Source organism: Pleurodeles waltl, chromosome 12 (genome assembly GCF_031143425.1).
Source record: "Pleurodeles waltl isolate 20211129_DDA chromosome 12, aPleWal1.hap1.20221129, whole genome shotgun sequence".
Lineage (NCBI taxonomy): Eukaryota > Metazoa > Chordata > Amphibia > Caudata > Salamandridae > Pleurodeles > Pleurodeles waltl.
In genome coordinates this window covers 523,799,263-523,820,772 of record NC_090451.1, presented here as the reverse complement: position 1 = coordinate 523,820,772, position 21,510 = coordinate 523,799,263, and the positions used below count along the sequence as shown (strand labels likewise).

Here is a 21,510-nt window from a genome sequence, read left to right as displayed (position 1 = left end):
TCTAGGTAGCCAGGCTCTCTAGAGTTAGCTGTGGATTCCCTGCCAAGGCTTACCTAGGAGACATGCAAATCTCATGCAATACCACTGTAGTCACACAGCAGTTAAACGGATGAAAGAAAACACAGCTCTTTATAATAGTAACACTCACAAACTCTAGATAGGCAATCCACGCAGTTCGTTACCATTGCAGTTGGTGCCTGCGGATGCAGGGAAGTGACTCCTTTTCTCCAAGGGAGATTCCTTCTTGCTTCTTATGCAGATTTGCCTCCCTCCGAGGATGCACAGCTGGGGAAATGTTGCAGTTGCTGCAAGAAGCCGGAGAAATAATTTTGCAGAGCAGTGTCGTTGCTGTGGAGTCCAGTTATGGTTTCTCGTTGCCAGAAGTCAAAGTGAATGTTGCAGAGATGTCCTGCTGGAGTCTTGCGTGTCGAGTCTGAGGACCCACCCAAGATAAACAGCCCTGGAAGGACGATTGGTCACTTAGCCAGGTGACCACCAATCAGGAGGGTGATGTGACGTCACCTGCCAGACTTGGCCAAACCGCTGCTCCCAGAGGCCTCTGTCCACCTTGTACTCAAAGCAGAATCGAGGAGGAGCTCCGGGCAGTGGTGATGGACAGGGGAGTGGTTACTCCCCTTTACATTGTCCAATTTCATGCCAGAGCAGGGACTGGAGGTCCCTTAATCGTTTGAGTGGTTTATGCAAGGAGGGCAACATATGTGCCCTTCAAAGCATGACAGTGGCTTTGGGAGGCTACCCCTCCTAAGCCATACAACACCTGTTTCCAAAGGGAGAGGGTGATACCCCCCTCTCCCAAAGGAAATCCTTTGTTCTGCCTTCCTGAGCTTGAGCTGGTCAGGCAGCAGGAGGACATAAACCCATCTGAGGGGTGGCAGCAGTGTGGGCTGCCTAGAAAACCCCAGAAAGTTGGTAGGAGCAATGCTGGGGGTCCTCTAAGAGAAACAACTGTTGTAGGAAGCTGGCTCTGTATATACTATATTAAAATGAGATAGTGTGCAGAGTCCAGGGGTTCCCCAAGAGGCGTGACAGGCAATAACAGATAATACTAATGCTCTATTTGTGGTAGTGTGATCGAGCAGGTAGGCTTATCAGAGGGTAGTGTTAAGCATTTGGTGTGCACACAAAAGCAATAGAAGAAACAAAATGACTTAACTCCAGACCAATAGGTTTTTATCTAGAAAAACATATTTTTTCTTACTGTAAGGAAATGCCTGCTTGGCATGGTTACCCCTTGACCTTTTGTTCATGCCAGTTATGATTGAAAGTGTGCTGAGACCCTGCTAACTAGGCCCCAGCACCAGTGTTCTTTCCCTAAACTGTGTCTTTGTTCCCACAATTGGCACAGCCCTGGCACCCAGATCAGTCCCTTGTAAATGGTACCCCTGGTACCAAGGGCCCTGATGCCAGGGAAGGTCTCTAAGGGCTGCAGCATGTCTTATGCCACCCTGGGGACCCCTCACTCAGCACGTGCACACTGCCTCACAGCTTGTGTGCGCTGGTGGGGAGAAAATGACTAAGTCGACATGGCACTCCCCTCAGGGTGCCATGCCCACATCCCACTGCCTGTGGCATAGGTATATTACCCCACTAGCAGGCCTTACAGTACTAAGGCAGCGTGCACTATGCCACAGGTGAGGGCATAAATGCATGAGCACTGTGCCCCTGCAGTGCCTAAGCCAAAAATGGGACATTGAAAGTGCAGGGTAGCCATAAAGAATATGGGACGTTGTCAAGCACGAACTCCACAGTTCCATAATGGCTACCATGAATACTTGGAAGTTTGCTATCCTACTTCTCAGCACAATAAATCCACACTGATGCCAGTGTGGGATTTATTGAAAAATACACACAGAAGGCATCTTAATACCAGTCTGACTCCTAGTGTTAGGCTGACCAGTTCCTGCCAGCCTGCCACAACCAGACGAGGTTCTGGCCACATGGAGTGAGTGCTTTTGTCACTCTGTGGCCAGGAACAAAGCCTGCACTAGCGGGGGTGCTGTAACAAAACGCATGGGCTTTTGAGGCTCACCGCCAAGTGTTACAGTTCCTGCAGGGGGAGGTGAGAAGCACCTGCACCCAGTGCAGCCTTTGTTTCTGTCCTCCGAGCACAAAGGCTCTCACCCCAGGGGGGGCTAGAAACTCGTCTCAGTGGCAGGCTGGCACAGACCAGTCAGTCCTGCACTGAAGGATTGGGTAAAAATAGAGGGGGCATCTTCTAAGGTGTCCTCTGTGTACATTTTGTAATAAAGCCATCACTGGCATCAGTGTGGGTTTATTATTCTGAGAAGTTTGATACCAAACTTCCCAGAATTCGTTGTAGCCATTATGGAGCTGTGGAGTTCATTTCGACAAACTCCCAGACCATATAGTTAATATGGCCACAACTGTACTTACAATGTCTAAGAATAGACTTAGACACTGTAGGGGCATATTGCTCATGCAGCTATACCTTCACCTGTGGTATAGTGCACCCTGCCTTAGGGCTGTAAGGCCTACTAGAGGGGTGATTTACCTATCCCACAGGCAGTATTTTGTGTGCATGGCATCCTGAGGAGGATGCCATGTCGACTTTACCTTTTTCTCCCCACCAACACACACAATCTGCAATGGCAGTGTGCATGTGTTAGTTCCTTACTTACCTTTGTGAAGTACCTTGCATTTTTTGCATTTACCTCAAATCTTGAATCTTGTTTCTAAAATAAATAAAGAAAATATATTTTTCTATATAAAAACTATTGGCCTGGAGTTAAGTCTTTGAGCGTGTGTTCCTCATTTATTGCCTGTGTGTGTACAACAAATGCTTAACACTAACCTCTGATAAGCCTACTGCTCGACCACACTACCACAAAATACAGCATTGGAATTATATAATTTCGCCACTATCAACTTCTAAGTGGAACCTTTGAACTGTGTGCACACTATCTCTCACTTTGAGATAGTATATACAGAGCAATTTTCCTACAGGCGGCCACATGGGAGAGGAGGTGTTCAGAGGCCTCAGTTGGAGGCTGTAGGAAGTTGGCTCTGCATGTACTATTTCAAAGTAAGAAATAGCATTCACAAGTCCAAGGGTTCCCCTTAGAGGTAAGATAGTGGCAAAAAGAGAACTCTAATGCTCTATTTTGTGGTAGTGTGGTCGAGCAGTAGGCTTATCAGAGGGTTGTGTTAAGCATTTGTTGTACACACAGGCAATAAATGAGGAACACCCACTCAAAGAAAATTCCAGGCCAATAGGTTTTTATATAGAAAAATATATTTTCTTAGTTTATTTTAAGAACCACAGAATCAAGATTTACAAGTAATACTTCAAATGAAAGGTATTTCACTTAGGTACTTTAGGAACTTTGAATTAGCAAAATAGCATGTACAGTTTTCACAAAAATGGCAATAAGCTATTTTAAAACTAGACAGTGCAATTTTTAACAGTTCCTTGGGGAGGTAAGTGTTTGTTAGTTTTGCAGGTAAGTAAACCACCTGCAGGGTTGAAAGTTGGGTCCAAGGTAGCCCACCGTTGGAGGTTCAGAGCAACCCCAAAGTTACCACACCAGCAGCTCAGGGCCGGTCAGATGCAGAGGTCAAAGTGGTGCCCAAAACGCATAGGCTTCAATGGAGAAGAGGGTGCCCCGGTTCCAGTCTGCCAGCAGGTAAGTACCCGCGATTTCGGAGGGCAGACCAGGGGGGTTTTGTAGGGCACCGGGGGGGACACAAGTCAGCACAAAAAGTACACCCTCAGCGGCACGGGGGCGGCCAGGTGCAGAGTGCAAACAGGCGTCGGGTTTGCAATAGGTTTCAATGGGAGACCAAGGGGTCTCTTCAGCGAAGCAGGCAGGAAAGGGGGGGGGGGGGCTTCTCGAGGTAGCCACCACCTGGGCAAGGGAGAGGGCCACCTGGGGGTCACTTCTGCACTGGAGGTCGGATCCTTCAGGTCCTGGGGGCTGCGGGTGCAGTGTCTTTACCAGATGTCTGGTTCTTTTGAAGCAGGCAGTCGCGGTCAGGGGGAGCCTCTGGATTCCCTCTGCAGGCGTCGCTGGGGGGGCCCAAGGGGGTCAACTCTGGCTACTCACGGGGTCGCAGTTGCCGGGGAGTCCTCCCTGTAGTGTTGGTTCTCCACAGGTCGAGCCGGTGGCGTAGGGTGCAGAGTGGAAAGTCTCACGCTTCCGGTGGGAAGCGTGTAGTCCTTTAAAGTTTGTTTCTTTGTTGCAAAGTTTTTTCTTCTTTGGAGCAGAGCGGCTGTCCTCGGGAGTTCTTGGTCCTTTTAGATGCAGGGTAGTGCTCTGAGGCTTCAGAGGTCGCTGGACCCTGGGGAACACGTCGCTGTTGCAGTTTTTCTTGAAGGGGGGAGACAGGCCGGTAGGGGTGAGGCCAAAGCAGTTGGTGTCTCCGTCTTCTCTGCAGGGCTTTCAGGTCAGCAGTCCTTCATCTTGGGTTGCAGGAATCTATCTTGCTAGGTTCTGGGAGCCCCTAAATACTCAATTTAGGGGGGTGTTTAGGTCTGGGGGGGTTAGTAGTCAATGGCTACTAGCCCTGAGGGTGGCTACATCCTCTTTGTGCCTCCTCCCTGTGGGGAGGGGGGCACATCCCTAATCCTATTGGGGGAATCCTCCATCTGCAAGATGGAGGATTTCTAAAAGTTAGTCGCCTCAGCTCAGGACACCTTACAGGCCGTCCTGACTGGCCAGTGACTCCTTGTTTTTCTCATTATCTCCTCTGGCCTTGCTGCCAAAAGTGGGGCCGTGGCCGAAGGGGGGGGCATCTCCACTAGCTGGAGTGCCCTGGGGTGCTGTAACAAAGGGGGTGAGCCTTTGAGGCTCACCGCCAGGTGTTACAGTTCCTGCAGGGGGAGGTGAGAAGCACCTCCACCCAGTACAGCCTTTACTAGCAACAGAGTGACAAAGGCACTCTCCCCATGTGGCCAGCAACATGGCTGGTGTGTGGCAGGCTGGCAAAACTTGTCAGCCCACACTGGAAGTCGGGTATGTTTTCAGGGGGCATCTCTAAGATGCCCTCTGGGGTGTATTTCACAATAAAATGTACACTGGCATCAGTGTGCATTTATTGTGCTGAGAAGTTTGATACCAAACTTCCCAGTTTTCAGTGTAGCCATTATGGTGCTGTGGAGTTCGTGCATGACAGACTCCCAGACCATATACTCTTGTGGCTACCCTGCACTTACAATGTCTAAGGTTTTGCTTAGACACTAGGGGCATAGTGCTCATGCACCTATGCCCTTACCTATGGTATAGTGCACCCTGCCTTAGGGCTGTAAGGCCTGCTAGAGGGGTGACTCATCTATGCAATGGGCAGTGCGAGGTTGGCATGGCACCCTGAGGGGAGTGCCATGTCGACTTGCACGTTTTGTCCTCACCAGCACACACAAGCTGGCAAGCAGTGTGTCTGTGCTGAGTGAGGGGTCTCCAGGATGGCATAAGACATGCTGCAGCCCTTAGAGACCTTCCCTGGCATCAGGGCCCTTGGTACCAGGGGTACCAGTTACAAGGGACTTACCTGGATGCCAGGGTGTGCCAATTGTGGAAACAAAGGTACAGGTGAGGGAAAGAACACTGGTGCTGGGGCCTGGTTAGCAGGCCTCAGCACACTTTCGAATCATAACTTGGCATCAGCAAAGGCAAAAAGTCAGGGGGTAACCATGCCAAGGAGGCATTTCCTTACAGAGGCTGAGCTCCATATCAATCTTCTGGAGTTCCGGGCGATCAGGCTTGCATTGAAAGCATTTCCTCCCTCTTTCAAAGGAAAGTAGTACAGGTGCTCAGACAATACTACTGCAGTGTTTCACTGCAACAAACAGGGCGGAGTAGTGTCCTGGACCCTTTGTCAGGAGGCACTGTGCCTCTGGACATGGCTGGAACATCAGGACATTACCCTGGTGGTTCAACATCTAGCGGGTTCTCTTAATGCCAAAGTGGACGAACTCAGCTGTCGATGCACACCTGATCACAAATGGGGTCTCCATCTGGAGGTGGCGCAAGGTCTCTTTCAGCAGTGAGGAGAGCCTTGGTTAGATCTTTTCACCTCTGCAGAGAACGCAAAATGTCAGCTGTTTTGTACGTTGGAGTTTCCAAGGTGGCACTTGCTTGGTGACTCTTTTAGACTCGAATGGAACTCCAGCCTCCTTTATGCCTTTCTGCCTATACCACTTCTGCCCAGAGTTCTAAAGAAGATCAGAAACGACTGGGCCCAAGTCATCTTGGTGGCTCCGGACTGGGCACGGAGAGTATGGTATCCAGGGCTATTGAGCATGGCCATCGATCCTCCACTCAGACTGCCTCTTCGGTTGGATCTTGCAAGCAAGAAATCAGTTCTCTACCCAAACCTGTCCTATCTCTGCCTTCATGGGTGGAGGTTGAGCGGCGACAGTTGACGAATTTGTATCTTCCTCCCAAAGTCTGTGATGTGGCCTCCCTCCACCAAAACGGTATATGCCTGTCGTTGGCATAAATATGTGGCATGATGTACTAACAAATCTGTTGATGCCCCGCTATCTGAGGTTCTTTTGTTAATTATTTCTTTGGCCCAGCAGGGCTCTGCTTTGGGCACCCTTAAAGGGTATTTACCTGCCATTTCGGCCTTTCTTAGGCTACCTGGTCAGCCATCACTCTTTAAATCTCCTATTGTGAGTAGATTCCTAAAAGGGCTCACCCATTTATTTCCTCCCACTCCGTTTTTCATGCCTCAGTGGGACCTCAATCTTGCCCTTAATGTGTACTCCCTTTGGGCTGATGCACAATTGCCCTTTACGGCTCTTCACTTTCAAGACTGTCTTTCTTGTTGTCATCACTTCTGCTCGCAGAGTGAGTGAGCTTCAACCCCTTTCTTCCAAGCCTCCATTCTTGTCTGTGCACCCTGACAAAGTGGTGTTGTGCACTAAGGCTTTCTTCCTTCCCAAGGTTGTTACTCCTTGACATGTGGGCCAGTCCATCACCTACATCCTTCTCATGAGGAGAGACTCCACCGTCTGGACCCAAAAAGAGCATTGGCGTTCTATGTTAATCTTACTAAAGATTTCCGGGTGGATGTTCAACTGTTTGTGGGGTATGTGGGTGTCAATAAAGGGAAGGGGGTTGTAGGAACCTGACTCTGTATATACTATTTCAAAGTGAGAGATAGTGTGCCCAGAGTCCAGGGGTTCCCCCAGAGGCTTGACAGATGCAATAGTAGATAATCCTAATGCTCTATTTGTGGTAGTGTGGTCAAGCAGTTAGGCTTATCAGAGGGTAGTGTTAAGCATTTGTTGTACACAGGCAATAAATGAGAGCACACACTCAATGACTTAACTTCCGACCAATAGGTTTTATATAGAAAAATATTATTTTCTTAATTTATTTTAGAACGACAAGATTCAAATTGCATGTAAGTACATTAAATGTAAGGTTCGATGGCATCTGTCGCTGTAGATACACATGGTATGCATGAGCTCGCCATCTGGTGTTGGGTCGGAGTGTTACAAGTTGTTTTTCTTCGAAGAAGTGTTTTCGAGTCACGGGACCGAGTGACTCCACCTTCTGTGCTCATTGCGCATGGGCGTCGACTCCATCTTCGATTGTTTTCTTTCCGCCATCGGGTTCGGACGTGTTCATGTCGCTCCGAGTTTCGGAACGGAAAGATAGCTGAAGACGGAAGATTTTCGACGGTATCGTTGCGATCCGGTTAGAGATAGACACATACGACGACGCGTTGAACATCGAAGCGCTTCGGTGCCCTTCGGGGTAGATTTCGGCACCCCGTCGGGGCCTAGTCGGCCCGACCGCGTGGAGGACAACGCCGATGGATCGGACCCCGTTTCGATTCTGCCCCGAATGCCACAACAAATATCCTTATACGGACCTGCACTCGGTCTGTAATCTGTGCCTGTCACCCGAGCACAGTGAAGAATCCTGCGAGGCCTGTCGGGCGTTCCGGTCCCGAAAAACTCTGCGCGACCGTCGAGCGAGAAGACTGCAGATGGCGTCCACGCCAAAAGAGCGTCGACAGTTCGAGACAGAAGAAGAACAGGAGGAATCCTTTTCCATCCAGGATTCAGACTCCGACGAGCTACACTCTACAAGAACTGTGAGTAAGACGTCGAGATCAAACCTTAAAAAAGGAAAGAAGGCCCAGGGGACGCCACTGCCAACCGGCCATGGCTCCACCCAAATTCTCGGTGACCAACAATCGGCACCGAAAAAGGCCCATTCAGTGTCGAGATCGTCCGACTTCGGTCGAGACACCGGCACGCAGCCTCCTCGGGACCGAGAGAGTGCTAAACAGAAGCATCGACACCGAGAGTTCGGTGTCGACACCGATCGACGCCGAGACAGTGGCGCCGAAGACCATAGAGGCCAAGAATTTTCGGCACAGAAAAAGAGGAAGGTTACCTCGGAGCCGAAAAAACAATCGACAGGGCTTTCGGAGCCGAAAAAAGCGACATCAGACCCTGTTTCTGGCTCCTATACCGAAGAGCATTCTATGTCTTCTCAACTGAAGAAACATAGATTTGAACAAGAACTGCAATCCACTGACGTGGATCACACGCAAAAGCGTATCTTTATTCAGCAGGGGACTGGGAAGATCAGTACCCTTCCACCTGTCAAACGAAAGAGAACGCTTCAGTTTACTCCTCAGCAAGAAACAACACAAAAGGTAACACCTCCTCCCTCGCCTCCACCTGTAACTCCGGCTTCGCCAACTTACACCCCGTCACATTCGCCAGCTCACACCGCCATGAGCCACGACGACCAAGATCAGGATGCGTGGGACTTGTACGACGCACCAGTGTCTGATAACAGCCCAGACACATACCCAACTAGGCCATCACCACCGGAAGACAGCACAGCCTACTCACAAGTGGTGGCTAGAGCAGCTCTATTCCATAATGTGGAACTACACTCAGAACAAGTAGAGGATGATTTTTTATTTAACACCCTCTCCTCAACCCACAGCTCCTACCAAAGCCTGCCGATGCTCCCAGGCATGCTACGCCATGCAAAGGACATTTTCAAGGAGCCAGTTAAAAGTAGGGCAGTGACGCCTAGGGTGGACAAAAAGTATAAGGCGCCTCCTACGGACCCTGTCTTCATCACCTCTCAGCTGCCACCAGACTCTGTGGTGGTAGGGGCTGCCAGAAAACGGGCAAACTCACACACTTCTGGGGATGCACCTCCCCCAGATAAAGAAAGTAGGAAGTTCGATGCAGCCGGGAAGAGGGTTGCTGTCCAAGCAGCAAACCAGTGGCGCATCGCAAATTCACAAGCGCTGCTAGCGCGATACGACAGAGCCCACTGGGATGAGATGCAGCATCTCATTGAACATCTCCCAAAAGATCTGCAAAAAAGAGCAAAACAGGTTGTTGAGGAGGGTCAAAACATTTCCAACAATCAAATACGCTCCTCCATGGATGCAGCAGACACGGCCGCAAGAACCATTAATACGTCGGTTACCATCCGTAGGCACGCATGGCTCAGAACGTCTGGATTCAAGCCAGAAATTCAGCAGGCAGTGCTTAACATGCCAGTAAACGAGAAACTTCTGTTCGGTCCGGAGGTCGACACAGCTATAGAAAAGCTCAAGAAGGACACTGACACTGCCAAGGCCATGGGCGCACTCTACTCCCCGCAGAGCAGAGGATCTTATAACACCTTCCGCAAAACACCTTTTAGAGGAGGGTTTCGGGGTCAGGCCACACAAGCTAGCACCTCACAGTCCGCACCGCCCACCTACCAGGGACAGTACAGGGGAGGTTTTCGGGGCCAGTATAGAGGGGGGCAATTTCCTAGGAATAGAGGAAGATTTCAAAGCCCCAAAAACACTACCAACAAGCAGTGACTCACACGTCACTCACCCCTCCCACACAACACCAGTGGGGGGGAGGATACATCAATATTACGAAGCATGGGACAAAATAACTACAGATACATGGGTCCTAGCAATTATCCAACATGGTTATTGCATAGAATTCATGCAATTCCCTCCAGACATACCACCAAAATCACAAAATTTATCAAAATACCATTCACAACTTCTAGAGATAGAAGTTCAAGCACTACTGCAAAAAAATGCAATAGAATTAGTACCAAGCACACAAATAAACACAGGAGTTTATTCACTGTACTTCTTGATACCAAAAAAGGACGAAACACTGAGACCAATTCTAGACCTCAGGGTAGTAAACACATTCATCAAATCAGACCACTTTCACATGGTCACACTACAAGAAGTGTTACCATTGCTCAGAAAACACGACTACATGACAACCCTAGACCTCAAGGACGCATATTTCCATATACCAATCCATCAATCACACAGGAAATATCTAAGGTTTGTATTCAAAGGAATACATTACCAATTCAAAGTATTGCCTTTTGGTTTAACAACCGCTCCAAGAGTATTCACAAAGTGCCTAGCAGTAGTCGCTGCACACATCAGAAGGCAGCAAATACATGTGTTCCCGTATCTAGACGACTGGCTAATCAAAACCAGTTCGCTCACACAATGCTCAAACCACACAAATCAAGTCATACAAACCCTCTACAATTTAGGGTTCACCGTCAACTTTGCAAAATCAAACATTCTGCCAAGCAAAGTACAGCAATATCTAGGAGCCATAATAGACACAACAAAAGGAGTAGCAACGCCAACTCCACAAAGGATCCACAATTTCAACAGGGTCATTCAACACATGTCTCCAAACCAAACAATACAAGCAAGAACAATACTACAGCTCCTAGGCATGATGTCCTCATGCATAGCCATTGTCCCAAACGCAAGACTGCACATGAGGCCCTTACAACAGTGCCTAGCCTCACAGTGGTCTCAAGCACAGGGTCACCTTCTAGATCTGGTGTTGCTAGACCGCCAAACTTACCTATCGCTTCTATGGTGGAACAGTATAAATTTAAACATAGGGCGGCCTTTCCAAGACCCAGTGCCACAGTACGTAATAACAACAGATGCTTCCATGACAGGGTGGGGAGCACATCTCAATCAACACAACATAAGAGGACAATGGAACATACATCAAACAAAACTGCATATAAATCATCTAGAATTATTAGCAGTTTTTCAAGCACTAAAAGCTTTCCAACCAATCATAACCCACAAATACATCCTTGTCAAAACAGACAACATGACAACGATGTATTATCTAAACAAACAAGGAGGAACACATTCAACGCAGTTAAGCTTGTTAGCTCAAAAAATATGGAAGTGGGCAATCCACCATCAAATTGGTCTAATAGCACAGTTTATTCCGGGGATCCAGAATCAGCTGGCAGACAATCTCTCTCGAGATCACCAGCAAGTCCACGAATGGGAAATCCACCCACAAATTCTGAACACCTACTTCACACTCTGGGGAACACCACAAATAGACTTATTTGCAACAAAAGAGAACGCAAAATGCCAAAACTTCGCGTCCAGATACCCACACAAGCAATCCCAAGGCAATGCCCTATGGATGAACTGGTCAGGAATATTTGCTTACGCTTTTCCTCCTCTCCCTCTCCTTCCTTACCTAGTAAACAAATTGAGTCAAAACAAACTCAAACTCATTTTAATAGCACCAACGTGGGCAAGACAACCCTGGTACACAACACTGCTAGATCTGTCTGTAGTACCACACATCAAACTGCCCAACAAACCAGATCTGTTAACGCAACACAAACAACAGATCAGACACCCGGACCCAGCATCGCTGAATCTAGCAATCTGGCTCCTGAAATCCTAGAATTCGGACACTTACAACTTAGCCAAGAGTGTATGGAAGTCATAAAGCAGGCCAGAAGGCCATCCACTAGACACTGCTACGCAAGTAAGTGGAAAAGATTTGTTTGGTACTGCCATCATAATCAGATACAACCACTAGAGGCAACTCCAAAACATATAGTAAATTACTTGCTCCATTTACAAAAAGCAAAGCTAGCCTTCTCTTCTATTAAAATACACCTTGCAGCAATATCTGCATACCTGCAAACTACATATTCAACTTCCTTGTATAGGATACCAGTTATCAAAGCATTCATAGAAGGGCTTAAAAGAATTATACCACCAAGAACACCACCTGTTCCTTCATGGAACCTAAACGTGGTTCTAACAAGACTCATGGGCCCACCCTTCGAACCCATGCACTCTTGCGGAATACAATTCCTCACCTGGAAAGTTGCCTTTCTCATCGCCATTACATCTCTAAGAAGAGTAAGTGAAATTCAAGCGTTCACAACACAAGAGCCTTTTATACAAATACATAAAAATAAGGTCGTCCTACGACCTAATCCAAAATTTTTACCAAAAGTTATTTCTCCATTCCATCTAAATCAAACGGTAGAATTACCAGTATTCTTCCCACAGCCAGATTCTGTGGCTGAAAGAGCACTACATACATTAGATGTCAAAAGAGCATTAATGTACTACATTGACAGAACGAAGAACATCAGAAAAACTAAACAGCTATTTATTGCATTCCAAAAACCTCATGCAGGTAACCCAATATCAAAACAAGGTATAGCCAGATGGATAGTTAAATGCATCCAAATCTGCTACCTTAAAGCAAAAAGACAACTGCCCATTACTCCCAGGGCACATTCAACAAGGAAAAAAGGTGCTTCAATGGCCTTTTTAGGAAACATCCCAATGCAAGAAATATGTAAGGCAGCCACTTGGTCTACGCCTCACACATTCACCAAACACTACTGTATAGATGTGCTATCCGCACAACAAGCTACAGTAGGTCAAGCTGTATTAAGAACTCTATTTCAGACAACTTCTACTCCTACAGGCTAAACCACCGCTTATGGGGAACTAACTGCTTACTAGTCTATGCATACCATGTGTATCTACAGCGACAGATGCCATCGAACTGAAAATGTCACTTACCCAGTGTACATCTGTTCGTGGCATCAGTCGCTGAGATTCACATGGACCCACCCACCTCCCCGGAAGCCTGTAGCAGTTCAGAAGTTACCTTCAATTTTGTACATTTGTATATATATTACTTAATCCTTTAATAGGTACATACTTACATTTTTCATTGCGCGGGCACTATTACTATAGTACAACTCCTACCTCACCCTCTGCGGGGAAAACAATCGAAGATGGAGTCGACGCCCATGCGCAATGAGCACAGAAGGTGGAGTCACTCGGTCCCGTGACTCGAAAACACTTCTTCGAAGAAAAACAACTTGTAACACTCCGACCCAACACCAGATGGCGAGCTCATGCATACCATGTGAATCTCAGCGACTGATGCCACGAACAGATGTACACTGGGTAAGTGACATTTTCATTACTTTGCATAGGTGTAGTTAGGATTTTGAACCAAAACAGTAATGTACACTGTTTCATAAAATGGCAATAAGTTATTTTAAAAGTGGACACCGTGCAAAATTCAAAAGTTTCTGGGCGAGGTTAGTACAGCTAGGTTAATGTAGTAAGTAAAGTACTTAAAAGTTCAGTTTCCGGGGGATAGGTCGCCCACTATCGTTCACGTCAACCCCAAACACCCAGCACCAAAGGGCCTGTCAGGTGCAGAGGTCAAAGAGGAGCCCAAATAACATAGGTACCTATGGAGACAGAGGGTTCTCCGGTTCTAGTCTGCTGGCCGGTAAGTTCCTGCGTCATCGGGGAACAGACCAAGGGAGGTTCGTAGAGCACTTGGGGCATCCCAAGTGGGCACACAAAGTACACCCTCAGCCGCACAGGGGCGGCCGGGTGCAGTAGGCAAACAAGGCGTCGGGTTTGTAGTTAAAATCAATGGAGGAACCTGGGGGTTACTCAGACGTTGCAGGCAGGGTACCGGAGGAGCTTCTCGGGCCAGCCACTGACTGGGCAAGGGAGAGGGCCGTCTGCTGGTCACCGCTGCACCTGTGGTCGGGTCTTGACTTCCCTGGAGGATGTGGGTGCAGTGCTTCTTCCAAGCGTCGGGTTTCTTCGTCCTGGGCAGTCGGGGTCAGGGGGAGTCCTCTGGATTCCCACTGCAGGCGTCGTCTTGGGGATGCAGGGAGATTGGCCCAGGGTGAACACATTGTCTGAATTGCCTGGGGTTCCTCTCTGGCTGCTTGGTTTCTCCAGACACGAGCCAGGGGCGTCAGGTGCAGAGTGTTGGGGACTCAAGTTTCTGGAGTGAGGTGAGAGCCCCTTAGAACATGGTTTCCTTTCTTCTGGTTGGGCAGAGCTGCTGCCTGCGCAAGTTGGTCCTCGGTGATGCAGGCTGTCCCCTGGGGGTTTCAGGGGTTGCTGGTCCTGCAGAACACGTCGCTTCCCTTCTTGCAGCTTTTCAAAGTAGGAGACAGGTCGGTAGGGTCAGTTGTAGTATCTTTTGTTTTCTCTGCAGGGTTTTCAGGTCAGCAGTCCTTTTTCTTGTGAGGTAGTCAGCAATCTAAAATCCTGGGTTCAGGGTCGCCCCTAAATACTGAATTTAGGGGTGTGTTAGGGTCACAGGGCAGTAGCCAATGGCTACTGTCCTTGAGGGTGGCTACACCCTCCTTGTGCTCCCTCCCTTTGGGGAGGGGAGCACATTCTTATCCCTGTTGGGCTAAATCCTCCAAAACAAGATGGAGGATTTTCTGAGGAGGTGGGGGTCACTTCAGCTCTTGTCACCTTAGAGGAGGACCTGGCTTGTGGGGGGGGGGGCACACTGGGTGGGCATCTCCACTAGCTGGAGTGCCCTTGGGCATTGTAACACGAATCCTAAGCCTTTGAAGTTCACTGCTATGTGTTACAGTTCCTGCAGGGGGGAGGTGTGAAGCACTTTCACCCAGTGCAGGCTTTGTTTCTGGCCCCAGAGAGCACAAAGGCTCTCACCCCAGGGGGGTCAGAAACTCTTCTCTCAGTGGCAGGCTGGTAGCGACCAGTCTGTCTTCCGCTGAAGGATTGGGGTAAAATACAGGGGGCATCTCTAAGATGGCCTCTGTGTGCAGTTGTTAATACATCCAGTACTGACATAAGTGTGGGTTTATTATTCAGAGACGTTTGATAGCAAACTTCCCAGTGTTCAGTGTAGCCATTATGGAACTGTGGACTTCGTTTTGACAAACTCTGAGACCATAATACTTAATATAGCCACACTTTACCTACAATGTCTAAGAAGGGACGTAGACCGTGTAGGGACATATTGCTCATGCAGCTATGCCATCACCTGTGGTATAGTGCACCCTGCCTTACGGCTTTAAGGCCTGCTAGAGGGGTGACTTACCTATGTCACAGGCAGTATTTGGTGTGCATGGCATCCTGAGGGGGATGCCATGTAGACTGCCTTTTTCTCCTCACCCACACAGACACAATCTGCAATAGCAGTGTGCATGTGTTAGGTAAGGGGTCCCTTAGGGTGGCACAACACATGCTGCAGCCCTAAGGGACCTTTCCTGGTCACAGGGCCCTTGGTACCACTGGTACCTTTTACAAGGGACTTATTTGTGTGCCAGTTGTGGAAACAATGGTACATTTTTTGTGAAAGAACACTGGTGCTGGGGTCTGGTTAGCAGGGTCCCAGCACACACAGTCAAGTCAGCATCAATATCAGGCAAAAAGTGGGGGGGGGGGTAACTGCAACAAGGAGCCATTTCCTACAGCGATGCAAAAACGTACCATCTTTTGAAGGGTACTTATTTGCATCAAGATATTATGCTTTGGCCAAGAAGCAGCCCCCTGAGGGCTTGCATGCTCATTCCACCAGAGCAACTGATGCTTCCACTGCGTTAGCACGTGGAGTTACTGTCCTGGATATCTGTAAGACAGGTACGTGGGCATCCGTACACACGTTTGCTAAACACTACTGCCTGGAGAGTCAGGTCCGTCGGGACGGCTACTTTGGTTGTTAGGTCCTGCAAGACTTTCTAGTATGATCTTTGTTTGCAGCCCACTTCCGAGGATAGCATTGCTTGGGTATCTATTCTAAGGTAAGGAATCTGTAACTAGTAGTCTATCAGATGTACATGTTAGTTACCTTCGGTAACAAAATATCTGGTAGAGACCTAATTCTAGTTGCAGATTCCTTACCAACCCACCCGACCGCCCCGCTTGCCAACTGATTTCTAGGGACAGGGATTCCACTTCAGGTCCTTAGTTCTGGCACATCAATCTCAGTGTTCTTAGCAGCTCTGTGCTTTGGCGTGGAAAGTTGTTAAAAGAAACTGATGTCACTGCGCTCAGGCGGCGTCTGTGTACTATTTCTGACGTCATCACAGTGACTATAATGCTCGCGGAGTAGACCTACGCCACCTACCGACGCGCAAGGGTATTGCATGAAGAAAAATCTCCAAATCCAGTCTGACGCCTGGGGGAAATTTGAATGTATGGAATCTGTAACTAGAATGTGTCTCTACCAGATATTTCATTACCAAAGGTAAGTAACTTGTACCTCAGTGCATGATGTCAGTGACTGATCCACATCTCGTGTGTTTGTGGTGTCTGGAGAGCAATCATGGTCCAAAGTCGTGCTCCGACTTCCGGGCCATGAACCTGAAGGTGCACAGCTTGGAATTGGACCATGCTTTAAACTAATTTGAGGTTAGTTTAACATTAAATGCAATGATTCAGTTTGTAATTGGGCAGCACCCATTTTTTCGTACAGTACCCACAGAAAAAGCTGTATTACCCCCAAACCTTATCTGATTGTATTTCTTTTTGCTCCCTTTCCTTCCTCCAGCCATCAATAAACACCACCAACATAGATACCCTTCTTGTGGCAACTGATCAGACAGAGCGAATCATGGAGCCCCCTGAAAATGTGCAAGAGAAGATTGCATTCATTTTCAACAACTTGTCTCAGTCCAACATGACACAGAAGGTCAGTGTCTGGTGCATATACTGGTGCTTTAAAGTTCAACGTGAACCGATTTACGTATCCCATGACTTAATTTATAGACAATGGTAATAATTGAGGTAATTTTGCTCCTTAATGCTGGTGGATAAAAAAAAATTGTAATCCTGTTTTTTTCAGCTTTACTTGGTTTTTTTTGTTTATATGTATAATTCCTAAATTTTCATCTGTATTAAAGCTTCAAAATGCATTAGAATTTGTCTCTTGTGCGCATAGTGTAGTGTAACATTCCTTGTTGGTCTACATATATTTCCATACGATAATCTACAAATTGACAATTAGTAGTCTCCTTCTTTTTAATTTTTTAGGACATGTTGACTCGTACCCTTTTTCGTAGTGTTTGGATGCTCAATTATTTAATGGGGATATAGAATTTTGTTTTGTGTGGAATTATAACTTTTTATTCTCTATCTAGGTTGAAGAACTGAAGGAAACAGTAAAGGAAGAGTTCATGCCATGGGTTTCCCAGTACCTTGTGATGAAGCGAGTCAGTATTGAGCCAAATTTCCATAGTCTGTATTCAAACTTCTTGGACACCCTGAAGAACCTTGAGTTTAACAAGATGGTGCTTAATGAGACTTACAGGAACATTAAGGTGTGGATGTCTATTCTTTTAAGTTTGCTTCTTCATCTTTAAATTTTTTGACACAGTGGCTGTGCCAAGTTTTGCAGTGTGAATAGTTTGTGGATTCACATAACATGCTTTATTCTGCCATCTAGTGGCTGGGTCTGGAATTCTCAACTATTTCACCACATTTTGTTTTTCCTAGCTTTCTATGTTTGTGTGTTGGTGGGCGTCGACAGAATCACCATTTGGTGTGCCTTTTTGACATCGTTTTACTTACACCAGATGTATCTACCTGAGGTTGCCATCTTTAGGTTTTTTTTTTCCCCCGCTGCTGGGTCTGTATGTTTGCAGAGACGTCTCAAACACATGGGGAAGAAACTTTGAAGGTTTGAGAAAAATTAAACAAGAATTTAGCCACTGGAATACAGACGTCATCAACAGAGTTCAGACGAATGCCAGAGTGAGTTCAGAGCGCAAATTATTTTCTCACGTTAACTTGACGATTTACCCGGAATGCCTGTTTTTGGCCTCCCTATTCGGAGTAATGGCGAAGACAGTTTCATTTTGCAAAAATAGTCTTAAGTATGCACAGAGGGATAGACCCCATGTATGTAACCTCTATCTCCTGATCGAGTACCGGAGCAAAGATTGTAACACCTGCTCCATGTTTACATCTAAGAAAGTGAGGGTGAGAGAGAGACAAAGACTGGCCCATTACACTCTCCAGGAACAAAAAACCCTCTGCGTGATCTGGCACTTTCGAGCGATGAGTCAAATGTCACTGAAGGGGTGAAGACGAGACCTCAGAGGGTAGTCCGGGGGTCGAGGAAGACTCCCCAAATAAGTGCAGAAAATCAGATGTTAGAGCCTTCAACCTCTGCTAAGACACCAGAGTAGAATAAAAGACTTGCAGGTACAAAGGGGAAGCTCTGTGTCGAAATGCTTGCCACATCCGCAGGCAAGCCCCATGAAAAGGAGTCTCACAGAGCCCAGTAAAGGGTTGTTGGTGTAGAAGGAGCTCTAAAGATACAAACTTTGTCAAAGGACAGAATGCCAAAGCTCGCTTTGTCGTTGAAGAACCAAGATCCTCAAGCGGAACGGTGACGTTCTTCGACTGCGCCTTCACACAAAGAAGCTTCGGCATCGAAGAGAAAAGACACGACTCATGACCCCGAAGAATGGGCCGTCTCAACTTGGGGGGGGGGGGGGGGGAGAGGAAAAGATTTGAGGCGAAATGGTGGCTATCCTACAAAGGAGAACCGATTTTGACAAGTCTGAGGTGTTTCAGGATCCCACAGACGTTTTTGACATCTACAACCGTAGTCTTTGGTTGTCCAAGAAATTCAACCTCCTCATGCCCGAAGCTCAGGAGGAGGAACTGTTTCATGAGGAGGACGGGGAACAACCAATGTATCTGGCTTCAGATGAAGGGGAATACATTGAAGCTCAATGTGAGGATTTGGAAGGAGGCTATCCATAGGAGTAGGTACCTACCCATCAAAAACCTCACCTCTAGATGATATTGGTATATGCAATATATTAATCAAGAATGCAGTTGAGTAGGGTAATTTTCAGCTTGAAGACAAGCCTCAAGTATTTTGTTTTTCTTAGAATCTTTGCTGCCAAGTCAGGCAAGGAACTAGTATCTGTCTCTGCTTCCAAGCATACTAGATGAGGGTAGGGAAGCCTTTACAGAGCCAGGTCCCTGCAAAGCTGTCACACCAAGGGCAGAGAAGAAATATAAATATTTGTCTAAAGATCCTGCATGCATTAAGGGAACTGTACCAGCAGACTCCATAGTAATGTGAACTTCAAGAAAGAGGGCAAACATTCCCTTCACCTCAGGTCCACCTCCAGAGGAGGAGAGTAAAAGGATGGAGATTATAAATCGCAGGATTGACCTTAGTGCTGCAACCAGCGGTGTTTTGCAAATTCAAATGCACTACTCATTAGGCACGCTCATCAGCATTGGGAAGAGATGGGAGAACTGATAAAACCTCTCCCAGAGCAGTATCTGAAATGGGGAGCTCACTTGGCAGAAAGTGGGGGGAAAGTTGGTGAATGCGTGCTTCAAATCTGCCCTGGATGCTGCAGACACATCTAGTCGACAAATAATGATGGGGATAAACCTCAGGCGCCACTCTTGGTTGAGAATTTCAGGATTTCAACATGAAATACACACAAACATAAATACTAATTTTAATGGTCAACAATTGTTTGGAAACTCGGTGGACGAAAGCCTCAAGCAAATTAAGAAGGACAACGAAACAGCAGAATCCATGGCTGCACTGCAGTCTCTTGGAGGAGTAAGTAGGGGATCATTCTCAACAAGAAAACCAACCCACAGGGGTACTTCGAAACAGGAACTACTCTGCAAGGGTTCCAGAGTGGCACACAAACTGATAAAACACAGAAAAACTGCCAGTACCAGCAGGCACGAAATCACTTTTGAGAAAGAGCCAGAAGGGGATGTCAAACAGCCAGGGGTGGATCAATGCCTTCAAATAAGTGACTGCACAGCAGCCGCAACACCATCATTAAAAGGGGAAATCAACTATTACATTTTCTGCCACAGCACACCAGTCTGTGGAAGATTGAGAAACTTCGTCCAGGAGTGGGGGAATTAACTACACTTTAACTTCGCACTTGTATAGCGCACTACTCACCTGTTAGGGTCTCAAGGTGTTGTACGCATACAGCTGTCAAAATGCTCCTCTGTTTTCCCTGTGAGGCGCCCACTCCTGGGCAACCCCCAGGATGAAGCAGGCATCCAAGCGCTGTCACGGCCGTTGTGGAGATTGAGCAAGCTATTTCCCAGAGTTGGAGTGGGACCCATTAATTAGATCAGGCACTGAGGCAAGAGTTATCTGGTCCAAGGGAATTGAGCCCTGGTCCCGGGCCAGATCTCTGCATCAGGGTCTGCCGCTCTAACCATTGTGCCACACTTCTCCAACTACTGACCTGGTGTAGGAAGTTGGCTCTGTGTATATACTATTTCAAAGTAAGAAATAGTGTGCACAGAGTCCAAGGGTTCTCCTTAGAGGGAAGATAGTGGCAAAATTAGATAATTCTAATGCTCTATTTTGTGGTAGTGTGGTCCAGTAGCAGGCTTATCAGAGGGTAGTGTTAAGCATTTGTTGTACACACACAGGCAATAAATGAGGAACACACACTCAAAGACTTACTCCAGGCCAATAGGTTTTTATATTGAAAAATATATTTTCTTAGTTTATTTTAAGAACCACAAGTTCAAGATTTGAAGTAAATACATAAAATGCAAGGTACTCCACATAGGTAAGTTAGGAACTTTGAATTAGAGCAGTAACATACACAGTTTTAGTTAAAATGGCAATAAGCTATCTTAAAAGTGGACACTGCAAAAATCAACAGTTCCTGGGGAGGTAAGTAATGATTAGTTTTTCAGGTAAGTAAAGCACTTACAAGTTCAAGTTCCTGGGCATAGGTAGCCCACCTTTGAGGGTTCAAGGCAACCCCAAAGTTACCACACCAGCAGCGCAGAGGTCAAAAGAGGGGCCCAAAACACATAGGTGCCTATTGAGAACAGGAGTGCTCAGGCTCCAGTCTGCCAGCAGGTAAGTACCTGCGTCTTCGGGGATGGGGGGGGGGGGAGGACCAGGGGGATTTTGAAGCGCACAGGGGGTGGGGGGGAGTAGGCACTAGGCGCACAACCCACACCCTCAGGGGCGGCGGGGTGCAGTGTGCAAAGCAGGTGTCTGGTTTGTAATAGAAATCAATGGAGGGACCTGGGGGTCATTCTAGCAGTGCAGATAGGGCACAGGGGGAGCTTCTTGGGCCACCCACCAACTGGGCTAGGCAGAGGGTCGCCTGATGGTCACTCCTGCACTGAAGTTTGGTTCCTTCTGGTCGGCAGTGCTTGGTCCAGGCGTCTGGTTCCTTGTTACAGGCAGTCGCGATCAGGGGGAGCCTCTGAATTCTCTCTGCATGCGTCACTGTGGGAGTCCAGGGGTGTGGTCCCGGTCACGAGGTTGCAGTCGCCTGGGAGCCGGGGATGTCGGGTGCAGAGGGTGAAGTCTAACGCTTCCGGCGGGAAGAGTGAAGCTCTTGAAAGTTGCAGTTTTTGAACAGTGCCGCA

General features: G+C 47.5%; 1 protein-coding gene across 1 annotated transcript in view; it reads left to right on the top strand.

Moving 5' to 3' along the window:
• CNOT1 (CCR4-NOT transcription complex subunit 1) overlaps positions 1 to 21,510 on the top strand; it is a 1,177,977-nt gene that overhangs the window by 693,515 nt on the left and 462,952 nt on the right. Inside the window, exons 25-26 of the mRNA XM_069215998.1 lie at positions 16,655 to 16,795; positions 17,244 to 17,423. Of these exons, the coding sequence (XP_069072099.1) occupies positions 16,655 to 16,795; positions 17,244 to 17,423 (321 nt within the window). The remainder of the gene's footprint in view (positions 1 to 16,654; positions 16,796 to 17,243; positions 17,424 to 21,510) is intronic.